Raw genomic sequence first — 19,274 nt, forward strand, 5'->3', positions numbered from 1 at the left:
GCGATCTGCACTTTCAATTAACCGCAAATAGTAGGAGATCAATCTTCAGCAATGGTTTGGACTTCATGAACCTAATAATTATAGGGTTAAAACTGTCTATGCTGCATGAAAATAATAGGGATGTATTTCTAGTTAGACCTGTAAAATACTTTGTCAGTCAAGCCTCCTACAATCCTCTTATTAAAAGCTATGAAGAAGTATTCCAGGAACAAAAAAGTCACAGTTGGAGAAACAGCAGTGAGATTAATGAATGCCCGCTTCCTGTCTCGGGAACTATCTTCATGCCTACCTTGCCAAAGCTTCACATGGAGACCAGGAGTTCCGGGGCTTGGGTATTACGTTGGGAAGCCATTAGTGAAAATGTATGTGCCCCAAAATATAAGGTGCTGTCTATGTTTCTTAAAAACCAGTGGGAATAATAACCTCGTCAGCTCAAGAGTATGGAGGGGAAGTTTTAAGCAGTCTCCGAATGTGGGCTGAAGCCTTGTCAAGTAGCACATTTTACAGACCCATTAACCTTTAATGTCCTCAGGGCGATCCGTTCAAAATATTTGTCAGAAGAAAAAAGGGAAGACGGGCTTTTATTGCCTGGAAAAATAATCGAACTGAGAGTATTGACAGAATGTTCCAGAAGCTCTAATGAAATTAATAGCAACATAAAGGTGGTAGGGATCTACCCAGTATATTAAATGATGAAAGACTATCCCATTTTTGTGGAAGACATTAATATTGTCCTATATGTGAATATTTTCAATTTGAGATTTTTAAACCTTTGAAATTCTTCAAAACACGTGGAATTATATGAAGATATATATTAGAGAATTTTATATACTCTACTATGGCAGACTTTCTGTTTCCAGGCTACCTCTGACAAATTATATGACCCAGGGGGGTGTCAGCCAGAAGAACTCAGAATCACACTGAGTAACCAGGGTAACATGTTTTCGGTGAAGAGACCCGGTCTTCTAGTAGCTTACAGCTCCCCTTTCTACTAGCAGCTTGGGGGTCTAGATGATAAATACAAGGCTCAATTCTTGTCCTCAAGGAGTCTGATGTTTTGTTGGGGAGACAGCATGTACCTAATGTGCTCGAATAGCTCTCCTGTTAGGACGCGCCTTCGTCCTCAGGGGATGACATAGACCAAAAGTGCCAAGGGATTTAAGATTATTTTAAATCTTGGCCATCTCTGCAACTCTTGCAAAATGCTGTTTTTAAAATCTGTATGATTTTATAAAGCAGGGGCTTTGGAGTCCGACATGTGTTTTACTGACACAACATGGCACAGTGAAATCAGGGCTGGACTGGACACCAGAAGAGTCTGGACTCCAGCTTTACCTCCCCATTGACCAGCTGGGAGACTGCAAACAAGTCACTTATCTTCTTCGAGTGTCAGTTTCTACATTTGTGTGTATGTGTGTGTGTGTGTGAGAGAGAGAGAGAGAGAGAGAGAGAGAGGGAGAGAGAGAGAGAGGGAGAGAAATACTACCATCTGTACCTATCTTAAAAGCTTTTTGTGAGAATTAAAATTTAATCCTATAAAAAAAGAAGGCAACATTATTATCAGCTGACTGGTAAAATGAAACTACCACCCAAAGTTATTTTTCAAATGCTTGTAGTTTATGCTGTGAGAACTGCATTTTGTGTATAAGACCTCTGCTAACCCTAAATAGGAACTTTATGTGATAGTATTATGAAAACAATACTGCCCGTTTGTGAGGCTGTATTGTATGGTATTACCTCACTTGACTGTTGCAACTATGATATTGAGAGCAAAAAATGATTATCATGTCCACTTCATATGTATAAACCCCCCCCCCAACTCAGAGGTATTGAGTGCCTTAGTCTAAGAAGGTGGAGGAATGAGGACAGGACCCTGGTATTTCTGATTTTTAATGCGATGTCCTTTCCAAAAAAATTTTGCTGCCAACACCTTGCCAGATTACAGAAAGGAAATGAGGCTTGTAAAGTACTGCGTACAACAGGAACGTCTAAGCATACTGCTTGCCCTCTGAATATCTGAAATAACTTCAATAAGTCTTAATCATATGAACAAAATGAAAGCATTTTAAATGCCCAGATATTGTTCTATAAACTCTCTGCCTCTTAAACAGTGTCATTCCACAGCAAGCTGCCATTTTCCTCCCCTAGCAACTGCAATTCACAGATTGTATCTCTGAAGGGTGTTCATTGTTGCCCCTTCTGTCTTTTAGCAACAGATCAACTCCTAGCAACCATGATCGGATACAACGTCTACGGCAAGAATTTCAGCAAGCGAAGCAGGATGAGGATGTGGAAGATCGGCGACGTACCTATAGCTTTGAACAGCCCTGGGTGAGTATCTGGTTCTGCAGCACAGCAAATAGTCTGACAGCTTGCCTGCAGTAAGAGCCACTACGCTCTGACCTTCGTCCTTTATGAAACAAGACAAGATGGAGCCAAATTCCTTTGACCTTTAACATATTGACCTTTTCCTCATTTCCATCTGGGTTTCATCATTGCTAATTTCATTTTATATCTTGTTGCACCATCTGTCCATTGCATAATCAGTTTCATTTGCCTTATGACAAGACATAGCAAAAGGATTCTTGCTCTCAACTATGCACTTTTTTTTAACTTTAGTAAATATTTTTCTATATACATTTTTCTCAGAATCAGAGCCAGAATAAATTAGTTCAACACATGCCTATCGTGTATCTACTACACGTGAAGTATCATATTTAGCAATTCTTGATTCTTTATTCTCCCTCATCTCCTTTGTGTATTTGTTGAATCCCTCTGGTTTATCTGCCCATATTCCTGTTCCAGCATATCCGGCTCACAGCCATCACAGTAGATTTTTCTTTTCTTTAAAGATTTTATTTATTTATTTGGCAGAGAGAGAGCACAAGCAGGCAGAGCTGCAGGGAGAGGGAGAGGGAGAAGCAGGCTCCCCCCAGAGCAGGGAGCCTGACCTGGGGCTCGGTCCCAGGACCCTGGGATCATGACCTGAGCCGAAGCAGACGCTTAACGACTGAGCCACCCAGGCACCCCACAGTGATTTTTGTAAAGCAAAACTTAAATGGCTTCTCAGGGCCCATGAGAGAGAGTCCAAATTCTACAGTGTGGTGCACTGATCCCCCTCAGTCCAGCCCTGGACTTGTGCTCTGTTCTTGTCTTTAGCCTTGGAGATGATAGCATTTCTGGGATTGGGAGGCATTGCGGTAGATTGGGGGGTGGGGGTGTTCAAGATGACAGGAATTTTGAAGAATCTCTTTGGAAACTTGAGAGAGAATCAAATAGAGATGAACATACAAGCTGCTTGAGGTAGGAAGTTCTAGCTGAGAGTATTAGTAAATCTAGTCAACATGGTACTGTGACCATAGCCAACAATGCTTAGGACTGGGAATAGAAAAACAATTTTTTGATTAATTCCGTGGTGGGGATTGGCAAGACAGACATGACAGAAAGTCAGAGAAGTCACTCTGGAGGCCTGGGGAAGATGCTGGTGGAGCATTGCACACGCTGGACAGGGTGGTGAGCGTGGCTCAAGGACTGGGCGATGAGTGTGGCTCAAGGACGGGGCGATGAGTGTGGCTCAAGGACGGGGCGATGAGTGTGGCTCAAGGACGGGGCGGTGAGTGTGGCTCAAGGAAGCATTGCCCCAATTGCCTGGGAGGTTGCAAGAAAGGTTGGTGGTCTAGGGGTTAGAAAGCCTAGGGGGCTGTGGTCAAAACTATATATATTTTGGAGTCCAGGATCTTGGAGGTGGGACAGCTCTGGACAATTTGAGGTCAAAAGTATGCCATCCATTTGAGTTCCTGAAGTAGACAAGAGATTAAGGTCCGAAAAGTTAATGAGTTCAGTTCAAAGTGCTGGGATGATAATTACACTAGATAATTTGAGAAAGTAGGGCTAGAAGGAATAGTAGTGTTGAAAAAGGTTTAAAGTGAAAAAAAGAGTTCCACCTGACCCAGAACTGAGACGTTGGTTATTTTGTAGGGGAGCAGAGATAAAGGTAGAACGTAGTTGGAGGCTTCAAAGCTAGATTGGAAGTTTGAAGAAAGATGGTATCAGGACGGAGCAGAGGCCCACTGGCCAAGTGCCCTGGCTCTTCAGGCCCATCTTCTTGTGTTGGAAACAAGAGAGTTAGGGTAGGTGGTTGAGTGTCAGTCATTAAACCCTTGGTTAAAATAAAAACTTAAGAGGAAGCTGAGTGCGTAAGGCAAAGCAGATACAAGTAAGTCTTCTCCAAGTGTGGTCCACAGACCAGCACCTTGAACCGTCACTTGGAAGCGTGTTATAATTGCACATTCTTGGGCACCGCCTCAGACCTCCTGGATCTAAACCTCTCTGGGTGGGGTCCAGGCATCTGTATTTTAACAAGCCCTGGAGGGGTCATTCTGGAGCCTACTGAGCTTAGAGAAGTGCTGCAATAGAGCGAAGTCATCTCTGAGGTCCTTTGTGGCCCTAAAATCTAACACCGTCAATATACTCGACACAAGGCCAGACACCTATGAACGGTTTGATCGTGGAGTTTAGTGATCAAACTGGAGTCAGTGGAAGATAATTTTGAAAAAGTGAAGGAAAAATGGGAGAAGCGGTGCTCGTTTGAAGGGCTTTACCTCGGTTCAAGAGAGGAAGGTGGAGCCTTGGAGCAGACACTCGGCAATGTGAGACCAACATCCGAGAGTAAAAACTCCTTGTGAAATCAATCCTAGCCTAACTTTGGGAGGTTGTAAAACCAGCTTAGCAGATATAATGTCTAAGAATATCTCTAATTGTGTTTCCGCAGCAATATTACTATTAATGGTATTGTTTTTCTAAAACATTTATTTTTTAGATGATCGAGTAAATTGAGTCATTCCCAGGTAGCAACGGGACAGAATTATGTTAGTCTGTTTACATTGGTTGGCATAATTGACTCAATCTCTTCCTACCAGGTTCTTAAAGCAGGGTTCTTTTTTTTTTTTTTTAAGTCTTTAATTTTAATTCCAGTCTAGTTCACACAGTGTTGTGTTAATTTTAGGTGCACAATGTAGTGATTCAGCACTTCCATATAACACCAGGTGCTCATCACAACAGGTGCCCCCTTTAATCCCCATCACCTATCTCACCCGTTCCCCCGCCCACCTCCTCTCTGATAACCATCAGTTTGTTCTCTATAGTTAAGAGTCTGTTTCTTGGTTTGTCTCTCTCTCACTTTTTTCCTTTGCTCATTTGTTTTGTTTCTTAAATTCCACATGTGAGTGAAATCATATGGTATTTATCTTTATCTGACTGACTTATTTCGCTTAGCGTTATACTCTCTAGCTCCATGTCATTGCAGATGGCAAGATTTCATTCCTTTTTATGGCTGAGTAATATTCCATTGTGTGTATCTCACAACTTCTTTATCCATTCATCTATCAACAGACCCCTGGGCTGCTTCCATAACTGGGCTATTGTAAATAATGCTGCAGTAAACGTTGGGCATAAACATTGTATCCCTTTGAATTAGTCTTTTTGTATTCTTTGGGTAAATATCCAGTAATGTGATTACTGGATCATAGGGTAGTTCTAGTTGTAACTTTTTGGGGGATCTCCATACTGTTTTCCACAGTGGCTGCAATTCCCTCCAACAGTGCATGAGGGTTCCTTTTCCCCACATCCTCACCAATACTTGTTTCTTGTATTGTTGATTTTAGCCGTTCTGACAGGTATGAGGTGATATCACATTGTAGTTTTGATTTGCATTTCCCTGGTGATAAGTGATGTTGAGCATCTTGTCATGTGTCTGTTGGCCATCTGGATGTCTTCTTTGGAGAAATGTCTGTTCATGTCTTCTGCCCATCTTTTAATTGGGTTAGTTATTGTTTGAGTGTTGAGTTGTATCAGTTCTTTATATATTTTGGATACTAACTCTTTATCAGATACGTCATTTGCAAATAATTTGGTAGGTTACCTTGTAGTTTTGTTGATTGTTTCCTTTGCTGTGCAGAAGCCTTTTATTTTGATAAAATAGTTTTTGTAGTCCCAATACTTTATTTTTGCTTTTATTTCACTTGCCCCAGGAGACATATCTAGAAATATGTTGCTACAGCCAAAGTCAGGGAAATGACTGCCTGTGCTCTCTTTTAGGATTTTTATAGTTTCAGGTCTCACATTTGGGTCTCTAATCCATTTTGAGTTTATTTTTGTGTATGGTGAAAGAAAGTGGTCCAGATTCATTCTTTTTTAAAAAATTTTACTAATTTATTTGAGAGAGAGAGAAAGAGAAAGTGAGCATGAGCAGGGGGAGGGGCAGAGGGAGAGGGAGGTGGACTCTCCACTGAGCAGGGAGCCTGACGCGGGGCTCCATCCCAGGACCCTAAGATCATGACCTGAGCCAAAGGCAGATGCTTAACTGACTGAGCTACCCAGGCACCCCTCCAGTTTCATTCTTTTGCATGTGGCTGTCCAGTTTAACCAACACCATTTGTTGAAGAGACAGTCTTTTCCCCACTGGGTACTCTTTCCTGCTTCAATGAAGATTAATTGACCACATAATAGTGACTTCGTTTCTGGGTTTTCTATTCTGTTCCATTATCTGTGTGTCTATTTTTGTGCCAATACCATTCTGCCTTGATCTCTACAGCTTTGTAATATAAGTTGATGTCTGGAATTTTGATACCTTCACTTCTGCTTTTCTTTTTCAGGGTTGCTTTGGCTATGTAGGGTCTTTTGTGATTCCATACAAATTTTAGGACTGTTTGTTCTAGTTCTGTGAAAAAAAATGCTGGTGGTATTTTGGTAGGGATTGCACTAAATGTGTAGATTGCTTTGGGTAGTATAGACATTTTAACAATATTTGTTCTTCCAATCCATGAGCATGAAATGTCTTTACATTTCTTTGTGTCTTCTTTAATTTCTTTCATCAACATTTTATAGTTTTAGAGTATAGATCTTTCACCTCTTTGGTTAATTAAGCTTATTCCTGAATATTTTATTGTTTTTGGTGCAATTGTAAATGTGATTGCTCTCTTATTTTCTCTTTCTGCTGCTTTATTATTAGTGTATTATTAGTGCAACCGATTTCTGTACACTGATTTTGTATCCTGTGACTTTTACTGAATTCATTTATCAATTCTCGTAGTTTTTTGGTGGAGTCTTTTGGGTTTTCTACATATAGTGTCATGTCACCTGGAAATAGTGGAAGTTTGACTTCTTCCTTACCAATTGGGATGCTTTTTATGTCTTTTTGTTGTCTGATTGCTGTGGCTAGGACTTCCAGGACTATGCTGAATAAAACTGGTGAGAGTGGACATCCTTGTCTTGTTCCTGACCTTAGGGGGAAAGCTCTCCGTTTTACCCCATTGAGAATGACATTCTCTGTGGGTTTTTCATAGATGGCCTTTAGCATGTTGAGGTTTGTTCCCTCTCGGCCCACTTTGTTGAGCGTTTTTATCATGAATGGATGTGTACTTTGTCAGATGCTTTTTCTGCATCTATTGAAATGAGCATACGGTTCTTATCCTTTCTTTTATTGATGCGATGTATCATGTTGATTGATTTGAAGCAGGATTCTTTTTTGAGGTGTGGTAAACATCCTTAGCTATGTATATTTGCACAGAAAGGCTGAAAAGAGGAAAGAATACAGTGGCCACCTGAAGGGGAAAACCAACCCTATATGAAAAAGTTCTAAACACAGAGTTGAAACCTGCAGGAGCCTGCCTGGGTTTCTCAGTCCCCATACCACACCGTGAAGAGCGGCGGAATGTCGCCTGACTTTACTTGGCAGTGTGATTTCAAACCAGCATATTTGCAACATTACTGTTTGATTAATTATTTAATTGATCAAATGTATTGAGTGCTTATTACTGTGTTCCAGTCAGTGTGTTTGGTGCTGGAGAGCAAAGATGGGAAGGAAAGACTACTGTTAGAACTCTACAGTCGAGCTGATCCAAAGGAAAAGAATATTTTGTACAGTTTATGATACAGGTGTGCATGGAGTGTTAAGCACTGAGGAACGATGGCCAAATCAGTGTGGGCGGTTAGGAAAGGCTTGGAAGAAGACCTCAGTGTTCGCCTCGGTGGCACGTGTACTGAGATTGGAACGATACCGAGAAGAGGAGCACGGCCCCTGCGCAAGGATGGCGTGCAAATGCAGGAATATTCCACATTTAAAAAAAAGAAAAGGAAAATAAAGAACACCTCATTGAAGTTGAAATATATTTTAAATATGTAACTCTGAGAAAGAGAGAAACATGTATTTGGGAACTAAGATTGATTGGACTTTTTCTGGTTGGTGACATTATATCCACATGCGAGATGTCCAAGTTTGTTTGAGGCTAACTGAGCATTTCCTATTTCTTAGCTGTAGATGTTTTTCATTGGGAGATGTGGAGATGATTTGATACCCATTTTGGTTCATTTATAAGGATTTTTTTTTTCTTAATGGAGGTAGGGAATATGTTAGTATAGATTTCTGTTATCTACTTAATTCAGTCATGTTAGGAAAAATGTATGAGAAGATCTTATACGTCCAGGAACTCACCTACTGAAGGTCATAGGCCAAATTATTGTATAGCAAAATGCCGTAGTGACGTTAGAGCAACCACTTGGCTTGTATTATCATTTCCTGTAATGAGTGAGCAGGGAATTATTTGGATGACAAGCTGATTACTCTAGGAATAGAATAATTTCCTAAATTGTGGGTCAGAAGTTGACCTTTTCTTTTTTCTTTTTTTTTACATTTTCGAACAATTGGGATCTTGCTGTGTACTCTCCTTTCTACCGATCATATGAATGAGCCTAAAGTGACTGTAATTCTACTTAGTGTATTAATTTTCATACCAATTCTCATTGTTGCCTTAGTAAGAGCTGCTCAGTTGTTCAAAACGTCCCTGGGTCTATGGTTTTTATTGTGTGTTTTACAAAATGAGCTTTGAGTGTCTTAGAGTCTTTTTTTCATTTCCTGTATGTACTCTGACCTTGAAAGGTCACTGTGTTTGGAAAGGATGAGACCATGATCTCAGTCATTGGAACGGTTTGTAATCATTTTAGTTTTAAGGAACCACAAACTCATCTTCAAACTGTGTGTCCATCTTAGTCCATAGTAGTTGAAATTGCCATGCTTGTTGGAAATGCCACACGCAAAGTGCAACCAGATGTATCATATAGAAAAAGATCCAAGCCAATTACTTTACATACAGAGAGCGATGCTGCAGGAAATTCATCCAAGTAGCCCTTTTCAATTCATCCATTTTCAAAATGTTCTCCCTAAGCTCTAGTAGTATGGAATGCACCTGTTCCTGGGCTTTTGTTCAAAATAATGTTTGGGCCTGAGGGAGCTGATTTGTGGCACAAAAGGTCTTTAGATGAGCAGAGGCCCAGAAAATTTCCTTAGCTCCATAATTAAAGTGAATTCTCTCCCAACTCGGGTAAGAGAAGAAGGAGAAGGAGAAGGAGAAGGAGAAGAAAAAGCAACTTCTTCACCGATGTAGTGCCAGGTGCAACATAAATAAAGCAGCAGGTTGTTTGAAGTCTTTCTTAAGATAATGGAACAATAGCTGAGGTTAGAGTTATTATCACAGAGCTCAGAGATGGGCAGGACTTAGTGTTGCTTTTAAAAGAATTAAATGGCAGGCTGCAGACATAAGTACAGTATGCTGTTAAAACTTTGCGGATACCTGAGTGTTGCCCACAAGGAGACTTGCGGGCCGAGGCAGTTGATAGATGGGATAATGGAGCCTTTAATAGCTATATTGCTAAATCCTTTCCATCCCAGGTTGGTAGTGACTGAAAGTAGTTTAGTCCTTCAGATGGAAAATTGATCCTCTGCGATGTGAATACCCTCTTCTCCCCCAAGCTTTCTTCCTGGCTGTCTTTAAACAAAAACAAAACCAAACCAAAAAATCTGTCCTTTTCTCTATTTTTCTGTCTTGGACTTTTAATGGCTCCTCTTCCCTTTTTAGGGTTTTGTCTGCTTTAATTAGCGAGCCAGTCTGCAGTACACAGCCACCCCGCACCCCTAGATTGCCTTCCCTGTACTTGGGGAATTTGGGAAGATGATGCTGTTGTTTTTGTTTTCATCTTTCTGAAGACTTCAGGGTATCTGCTGTGATTTCCTTATAATGGGGCTCCATGCCTTGACTCGACAAATCCTTCTCGGTTGATAGCCTTGCAGTTCACATTGGGTGGAAATCACCTCCCTTGGAAGTCAACCTGGAGAAAGCCATTCCTGCAGGAAAGGGAGGCCCTTTACTCATGGCCGAAGCCTCTGTGCTACTGCAAAGTAGACCCCTTTCTTGTAGCCCCAGGACCCGTCCCCCCAGCCAAAGGCTCCATGACTGGTACACCCACAGAGGTGTCAGGTAGTAGAAATGAGTGAAGCTGCTTTGGGTCGTCATTCACATGTGACACTAGAGAGCTGTCTTGTTTTGTAGAGCCCCCCCCTCTATTTTCATCCTACCTTCTGTTTAAGGAGGGGGGAAATAGATCCAGACACTGTTTGGGAAAGAGGAGATAGAGACAAACGGTGTGTAGAAATCAAAATGTATTTATAAGAACTTTATGAGGGAAACTGGTATGCTCTGCGGATTTTTCAAGCATTACTCACATCATTAGTAGCAATTAAGCTTTTCAACATTCAGAACCCACAAGAGTTCGATCGATAGTTGTAAAAGTATCTTGGGTGATGGGGTAGAGGTGGAAGGCTGTAAAGGCGGGATCGATAGACAAAAGTTAACTTTGTCTTGATTTAAAGTTTTCGATGGGTCTGCTACAGAAAATAATTACCGAGATTAGCAGTCGCCACTTTTAAACAGAGCAAACGTTTTAAACTCTTTACATGATTCAGTGGCATAGCCGTTCTTCCTACCCTCTACCAAATGTGTAAATTACCATTTTTATCAGCACGTGGGATTTATATTAGGGTTGCAGCACATTTGAATTGCTGAAATGGAGACTCCAGATCTCAGGTGGGCGTGTGTTCTTTTCGTGATCGTGGCCGTCGTCTTCACCACAGCTTTTCCTACGAGGCAGACAAACTTCTTGTAGCTTTTTTTTGTATTCAGTACGTGCCCTTTGAATGTATGGGAAAATTTGGAAATTTTTATCATTCATGATTTAAATAGAAAAGGCACCCAAAACTATCATTTATAGGGGTGCCTCGGAGGCTCAGTCAGTTAAGCATCCGACTCTTGATTTTGGCTCAGGTCATGTTCTCAGGGTTGTGAGATTGAAGCTCTGTGCTAGGTGTGGAGCCTGCTTACGATTCTCTCTCTTCCTCTCCTTGTGCCTGTCTCACCCCCCTCTCTCCCTCTCTCTCTTTCTAAAAAAAAGTATCATTTATAAGAATAGCACATCCATGTGTGTATATGTGAATATATACAGACATACACACACGTAGGTGCTACTTTATGCGAAGAAAAATTAGGTGTTTAAAAATTATTTTCTATAAATGTTAATAAAACAGTAATGAATTTTCTTTCCTATGTAACCCATGCACTTGTACATTAAGCTCTAAAAGTCTTACGAAATTGCCTAGTTCGAATTGGCACTGAAAGGTTGTATGGTGCCTGTTTATTTTTGTTCTTTCTTTAGCCTATTAACTGTTAACAGTTTTGGTTTTGTGTTTTTATTTTTTGTATTGTTTATTTTTACTTTGGAAAAAGAAGAATGATTTTGTTTAACTGAGAAAAATGCTTAATGACTTAATGTAATGAAAGCACTCTATAGAAGATATTTTTAATATTTTGCTTTACACTGGTAAATGGTAGCCAAATTGTGTAGCTTTTCCAAACTTTATATAGTTGTTCGTACAGTATAAATAGTATCTCTATATAATCATGATAAAGACCAGCACTTTGCAACTCACTCACGAAGTAACATAGCTTTCACTGTGGGTTGAAACATGAGCCATGAGGAGAGTCACATATCATGGCCCTCCAGCGTCCCGTGTCGTAGATAGCCACGTATTTATTTCCATTTACAATCTCTGCATTATTATGGCCTTGGCAACCTTGGCTATTTTTTTACTTGAAAGGTCATTGCTTGTCACAAATTTCATCACAAACGAGGCCAGGTTATTTGTAATTTGCACTCTTGAAAACAGAGCTATCGCCTTACTGTCTGGCGAATCTCCAGAATTATTACAACCATAATTTACCTGTGTGTTTCCCTGTATACGTGTTACTTCGTTGTTGTGGTTGTTGATACTGTTTTATTTGAAAACCTGCACTTCTCTCTGGGGTTACAAATTACCTTTCTTCATTTTTTTATTTTTGTGATTTTGGACTCCAGATAAAGTATTCTATTTCTGCAAGAGAGATGGAAACCACAGTATTTAAAAGTCAGGATTGTCCATTGTAATACTGCTCCCGCAATTTACATTTTTATGCGCTGGTCGTTGAAATCATGAGTCAAGTTATTTTTGATTCAGGCCAAGTATGAAACGTGCCAGGATGAACTGACCTAGTTGTTGCCCTGGGCTGCTCACGTATACAATTTTCCTGGAAATCCGTGACTCAGTAACATTTCATCTTAAAGATTAAGGTGCTTCTTTTTAAGAACCTGCCCGTTTGCATGCTTTGAAAAGAGAAATGGAATAAAATATTCATGGTGAGGCTAATAAGGTTTATATTTCATTGTGGTGGGCAGACTAGTACGACAGACGTCAGTTTGCCGACACCAAACTCACTCATGTTTTCAGATCGTGTGTGATGATAATTTTATTATTGGAGTTCATCAAGATCCAGCTAGATGCTCACCGCTGATGAGGTTTGAGGTGAACAGTGTCAGAAACCACACACTGGAGGAAGCAAAAGCCCTTCAACAACTTCTCCTTCCTCTTCTTCTTTTTTTTTTTTTCCTGTCAGAATCAAATTTTCAGGCCTCTGGGAGAAACAACTTAAAAATACACCTGAAATTTCTACAAGACCTTGCATTTTCTTTTCACATCTCCACAAGCGGTGTGTCACAGAACAGCATGAGCTTAAAAAGCTGGTTACTAAATCCTACTGCAGAATGCCAGATCTTTCGAGGCTGCCTGACACATGTATGTAGCTTACACTGAGTGAAAAGGAAAGGGAAACGTGGTTCTTTTTTGAGGGTGTAAAGGCAATTGTGTGGTATTTTCTCGCTTTGCTTTCCCTCTGTCCAGTGGCTTCTCTCAAGCTTCCCATGCCTCACCGTGAACAATAGAACCGCTCAGTTCTCTTTTTGGCCGGGCTCATCAAGTGTAATGGAAGAAAATGTCTGTCTTCTTTCATGTAGTTGATGAACAATTGGTTGATGCTTTGTTTGCATAAGCAGAACTCACTCAGCAAAGTGTTTTCCTTGCTGAAGGCACCGCTGATGTGTATTTGAACGGTGTTGTGGAGCGGGTCTCAGAACACACGTTTGTTCCAGTGAGTGTGGTTATAAACATCCACTAGTGGAGACTGGGGTATTGTAAAGCCTAATCTCTTCACGCATTATTTTTGTATCGGGATATTTTTAATATGCTCACTGACTATGCCCATATGCTTTGAAATTTTTGTCCCGTATATTGCCTTATTATTGCTTAACCAACAAATGAGATAACGCTGGCCAGGCAGAAAGAGAACAATAGATGACGCTTGCTTTCTGATCACACAAGAGCCAGCCACAGGAGCCAGTCCTTAGGTAGCAAACCCGCATGTCTGACGTTCTCCGAATGAAGGCGAACACTCTGTTCTTCTAGGAAATGAGTATCGAGTCAAAGTCTGCCATTGGTGTTCAACTGTCAAAGAAAATCGATGGCTTGTTTTTGAGAGACATTCCACACTCAGAACATGCCTATCGCACAATGTTGCGTAACGCAAAGAGGAACAGAGGTCTGCAAGTGCCAAAATGGATTATTTAGTGAACGCCACTGATGCTAAGATAAACCATCATTGTCAGGTTAGAGGCATCGTTGTCTATTTCGAGCAGAGCTGCTTTTGTTTTAGAAGGGCGGATCTAGACGGGAAGGTAAGCTGAAAACTGTCCGTGAGAAGCCGGAGATCCACAGGGGCTCGCTCTGCGCAGCACACCATACACAGGCGATATCGGATTTTGCCGAGAGGCAGCAGTCAGTAGATGGCCTGCTGACCAATGTACTTAGCCAGAAGGAGTGCAAGTGTCTCCGTAGAACATAATTAACCCAGGTAAAAAAAAAATGCCATTTCCTAATAAGTAAGGCAAATGTATTGTCTCATAACCCATTCAAGCAGCGATTAGCTTTTGGGTTTGTTCTTTTGATGAGTGTTTCTGTTCCCACGTGGCTGCCATGTGTGGGTTGGAGGAGACCTGTCCATGGCTAGCAGTGCCTAGTGTCAACCAATCTCAGTGCAAAATTTAACTGTCACCCTTTACTAAAAGGGGAATCAGCTATATGGTAGCGTATTGCTAAACTAAAAGATGTAACTGCTGGAGAAATTCACCAGCACAGCCAACTTTCAAGGACTTTCCCACTTTTGTGAATGATTGTAGCAGATTTTTATTGACTTACTTATTTTGGGCATTGGCTCCTTCTGGCCTTCTGAGCAGCCTTGCTCCCCTGTTCGCTGGAGAGACAAGGGGTACAAAGCAGTATCTAATGTTGGTGTTTACCACACCTCATTAGAAGACTAGAAAAGTTGACCTTTCGATTTCAGACCATCCTAAAGCCATGGTCCAAATGTATGATGCTTCAGGATTTGGGGCTCAGAAGAGCAAATAGAGAGATACCTCTTTTCTCACACTCGAGAAAATGGCAATCGACTTTTTACAAAATTCACAGAATCCCTCCGTGTTTCCAAGTCGCTCCTTAAGAATTGAAATCGGGTCCACCCGCCACGTGCCGGCCGTCCTTCCCTTCTTGCTAACCGTGTTGCTTTCCCGCCCTTCAGCCCAGCTCCAGAGCGGCGGCGCAGAGCGGCAGGCACTCGGTGTCCGTGGAGGTGCAGATGCAGCGGCAGCGGCAGGAGGAGCGCGAAGGCTTCCAGCAGGCGCAGCGCCAGTACAGCTCCCTGCCCCGGTACGGAGCGCCCGCAGCCTCCCCTCCTGCAGCGGGGCCCCGGCCTCTCCCGCTCGCACACCCCAGCACACCCCACCGTAGGCCTGCGGGAAGCAGCCTGCACGGCCGTCTCCCCGTGTGGCAAGACGACTGGCCGGGAAGGCGTTGCAGGAGATGCCGGTATTTTCACCCCAAAGCTCCCAGCTGAAAGCAAGATGATCTGACATAGGAGGACCGGGCTGAGGGGTCCCACCTGGGATCCCGTACTGGTTCTGCTACTTCCCGGGGGGCCGTGGACCAGATGGTGTCTTCCTCTGAAAAATGGAAAGCTAACTCTTACTTCGCGCGGCCGGTAGGCTCCCCAGCGTATCTGGTAGTGTGCAGATCTAGGGCTCTGTGAAAGGGTGGCGGTGAATGCTGCACGGTGTGCTGGGGGGGGGGGGGGGTCTCTCTTACTCTCCTGTGGTCCTTGCTTTCGCTCCGTGCTGAGCCGCGGGGTCCCAGGGATGCCCACCGCGCTAGCTGATAAGCGGGAGGTCTGTCTGCGGGCTCCTCGCATGGATTCTCCGCCAGAGGCCTGGAGAGCACTCAGGTGACCAAGCCCTAACACTGACACGGTAGCCATTTTTCCATTTCCTCTGTGCACGGTAAAGAATAAAAATATTCAAGAGCATTCATCTTCCCAAACTTCCCACGAGCCACTCTTATAATCACAATTCTTACAGGCATTTGTTCTATTTCAAAACCAGGTGACAGAAACATTTTGGGTGGGAAAAAAATACATGTACCATGTTTGTGTCAGGTGGACCTCTTGGAAGGTGAGCAGAGCAGTGTGGGGGGCGTCAAGTGCCTACCAGTGTAAAAGTGGCCTTGATTTGCTTCTAATTTTTAATAATGATGAGTCCTTTTAAATGTTAAATAATCACTATAATAACCATGAGGGACTTGGCTACATTGTTGTAGATCAGACAAGGGAATGAGGATATGATGAAAATCTGTACCAGGCTGAGTACTGTTCTGTAGTAATCGTAATGGTAGTATTACTAGTACTGTAGTATTGTTCACTCAGTTGTTCTTTTTTAATCTATAAAGCTGTATCTCCTTAGAAAACTAAATTATTATTTTTTTTAAATAGGAGAATTACCTTTTCTCTTACATAGGAGAATGTTTCTTTAGCCCGCTCTGGGTAAGAGGCATTGAAGTTGGGTCCGCACAGGACCTTGGAAATCACTTTGCCCTACAAGGAAGCAGCTCAGTGAAATTAAGCAACTTGCCCCAGGGTGACACAGCTAGTGTGTAATTCTGCCAACATTCAAACCGAAACCTGCCCGTGCCCTCAACCCTAATTTTATAAGGCTCATTGCTACCAAAGGTTTTGGTTCCCAAGTCTGGAATTGTTACGTGTGTAGGTGTAAAGTTTCTCTCTGTGCTCCGCTGCCCTTAGCATTTGGAAGAAGGCCACTGTATGAATCAGCTCAATGCATCAAATGCGAAACAGCTCAAGGACTCTACATCAAGGTTCTTCTGTGTCAAAGCCCTCCACCGCGCCTGTGTGGCTTGCTTTCCATCAGAAAGATGAGAGCGACGATGTGGATCAGTTGACCTACCTGGTGGTCAGCAGCCCATCGCGGCCCATAGGAACGGCATTGCCTTTGCAGGGGCTGGGATCTGATTTTATTGGCAAATTGATTGGCTCCATAAATGTTTGTTGTGTTCGAGAAGATAGACGATGAAGGAGAAATATCAGAAAGCGTAGGTAAGGGGCGGAGTGAGTTGGGAAATGCATGGGGCTAAGGAAGGGAAGTGGGAGAGATGGAGGCCGAGGGCCCGGGAGCACACACGCCTGGTGGAAGAAGAGCCCGTCGGGGCCCCGTCCTGGGCAAGAGGACAAAGACAGTTGGGGTGCTTCTCCCAACTTTATCCTGGCCGTGTTCCCAGGTAGCCCAGAATTCCAGGCTGAGCCTCTGCTCTCTTCCCCATCTCCTCCTGCTCTGAGCTGCCCTTCCTTGCTGTCCCTGTCGGTTCGGAAGCACCAGCGGAAGGATCTGATTCATGGCGACGGCTGCTGCTGGTACCGGGGCCTGCTGTTGACGAAAACTCATTCTGGGTTCGCAAAGCCCCCTTATGACCAGGCACTGTATTGTGTGTCCGAAGGAGAAAAGCAGAAATTCCAAAAAGAAAGAGTTGTAGTTGCAGACAGGAGGGCTGGTAGGCCTCTTACAGCCTGTTCTCTTCCTCTCGACGGGAGTGGCTGTGGTGAGGAAGATTCAGGAATGTGGAACCTTGCCCCCAGCTTGGTTCCCTGTAGAGCGGCGCCACTTGACAAAAGACTGTGTGCAGAGATCTGGAGGAAGGTAACGAAACCAGACGGGAGCTCAGAGGGAGACTGCCACAGCCTCCACGGGCTTGAATCAAACCCACGTCTGTGACATGTGATATTCTTCAAAGACACTTGACCTCTGCCCTCCGGATGTTGGCACTTAGCGGAATTTCGTCTAAACAAGTCGGCGTGGCATGTGATACCAGAAGGACTTCACGCACAGCAGAAGCTCTCTCGCAAAGTGGAGCATAGAATAAAGCAAATGGTCATTCTTTGTATCAGTAGCACTAGCTAAGGTGGTTTGAATTAGACGAATGTACACAAGCTGGAGTGCTTTGTAAATTCTAACTGTAGTGAACAAACCTCTAGACAGTATTCGAGTTAGATTTTGAAATATCGGTAGGAAACGCTTGTCAGGTAGTAACCCTCGTCCGGAAGGAGAGACCTGAGCGGACCCACACTTAATTCTCAACCAGACTAGGATTTCTTTTTTAATTTTTTTAATTCCTAAATTAGTTACCTTTTTTTTCTTTTTTTACTTTCTTTTTTTAATCCTTTTAACATTTCTAGGTTAGTTTCTTAGTGTTCAAAAGGCAACTCCAAAACTGAGCAGAAGTCTGTTCATTTATAGTCACGGGTAGGAAGCCTTATTTAAGGTCCTTTATTAAATATATATTTTTTCTTTTCCTGCTGCCTGTCCATTTCCTCTTCATCTTTCCTTCTCCTGTGGCTTCACGTCTGTTAGTGGTGGGCTTTCCTGCTCCGCACACCTCACTTCCCCTCTGTCCTCTGCACCCGGACATGGTGTCCCGGCCAGGCCCATTCATTATGTCTCTAAGCTGCTTGTCAATGTGTCAGCCTTGGTCTTTGTATCTTTCTTCACCCTTCTGTGTCCTCCTTACCTCAGTGTGACTGCAGTGACTAAATGGCGTTCTGAGGCATTGGGTCTTTGATGTAGGCCCCCAACGTGATGGCGGTCTTTGGGCCATTTTGGAAGTGGTTGTAATCATTAAGTGATAGTTACTGCCAAACCCAGGCATTTGCTTTGAGTGGATTGAGAAAACTCTAGTGGGCTCATTCCAGGACCAAACAAGCGTGCGTGTTGGTTATAAAGGAATTGGCTGAAAGGAGATTGATATTTGCTGCTGTTGTTCATCTGTGGCTTTTGACTGAGCAATCGTGGGATAGTCAAAAGCTTCTTTCCAGTCTCTGGGGAGGTGGGGTCGCCTTCACTCAGTGAAGCTTCCTCAGTTATTTGGTGCCTCTCCCTGCTTCTTGATCTCAGCCCAGTCTTTCTGACAAAGGACGGAAAGCTAATATTTTTGCTTATTTTTGTTGATCACAAAAATGCCCCCCCAACCCTCTTTGAGGGCAAAGTGACTTGGCCCTCAAACTACACTTCCAACACCCATTAGTCAACCATTCACCGTGTGCCATGCTTTTCTAAGCATTTGACATGTCCTCTTTCCTTGATTTCTCCCCATATCCTATGAGGTTAGGTATCTAGCCTGCGTCACAGATGAGACAGTTTGGGCCCAAACAGCATAACCCTCCCAGGGTCACAGCGTCGGTGAGTGGCAGGCAGGATTGGAAACTCTGTCTACTTGATCCTGAGTCTAGTGTAGAAAACTCGCATTGTCTGCCTTTTCCTCGAGTTTCTTTATGAGCTGCTCATTTCTCGTCCTCTTTTTAATCAAGGGCTTATTGATACCGCTGGCTTCCTTACCAAGAAAGCGCGCGTGTGCGTGTATCTAAGTGTATGTACTTTCCCCACACATCTCGCTTCATACCTCAGGCAGATCTGCTTTCTTCCCTCTGGCCTGCTTCATTTGAAGGAAATTTTAGCTACAAGAAATTCTTTCTCTCACATCATCATAATTTCTATCCCTAACAGACCTTTAGTGACTTCTCGATGTGTTTAAATAAAAAAGACGCTGTCTTGCTGAAATGATTCAGAATTCAGCTTTGGGTGCGTGGGTGCCATCGAGTGAAGCCTCGGGCTTTATAGAGTTGGCGGTT

General features: G+C 42.9%; 1 protein-coding gene and 1 non-coding gene across 16 annotated transcripts in view; both read left to right on the top strand.

The window, feature by feature from the left end:
• Positions 1-19,274, top strand: part of PARD3 (par-3 family cell polarity regulator) — a 636,797-nt gene that overhangs the window by 613,861 nt on the left and 3,662 nt on the right. For all 15 annotated transcript variants that reach the window (XM_045786400.2, XM_045786404.2, XM_045786403.2 and 12 more), the window contains 2 exons: positions 2,211-2,331; positions 14,829-14,956. In XM_045786400.2, the coding sequence (XP_045642356.2) occupies positions 2,211-2,331; positions 14,829-14,956 (249 nt within the window). The remainder of the gene's footprint in view (positions 1-2,210; positions 2,332-14,828; positions 14,957-19,274) is intronic.
• On the top strand, positions 8,016-8,121 carry LOC123784903 (U6 spliceosomal RNA). The gene has a single exon (XR_006777574.1). It is a non-coding gene; the product is annotated as a U6 spliceosomal RNA (small nuclear RNA).

This window comes from Ursus americanus, chromosome 31 (genome assembly GCF_024610735.1).
Source record: "Ursus americanus isolate L20-20 chromosome 31, mUrsAme1.1.p, whole genome shotgun sequence".
In the NCBI taxonomy this organism is placed as follows: domain Eukaryota; kingdom Metazoa; phylum Chordata; class Mammalia; order Carnivora; family Ursidae; genus Ursus; species Ursus americanus.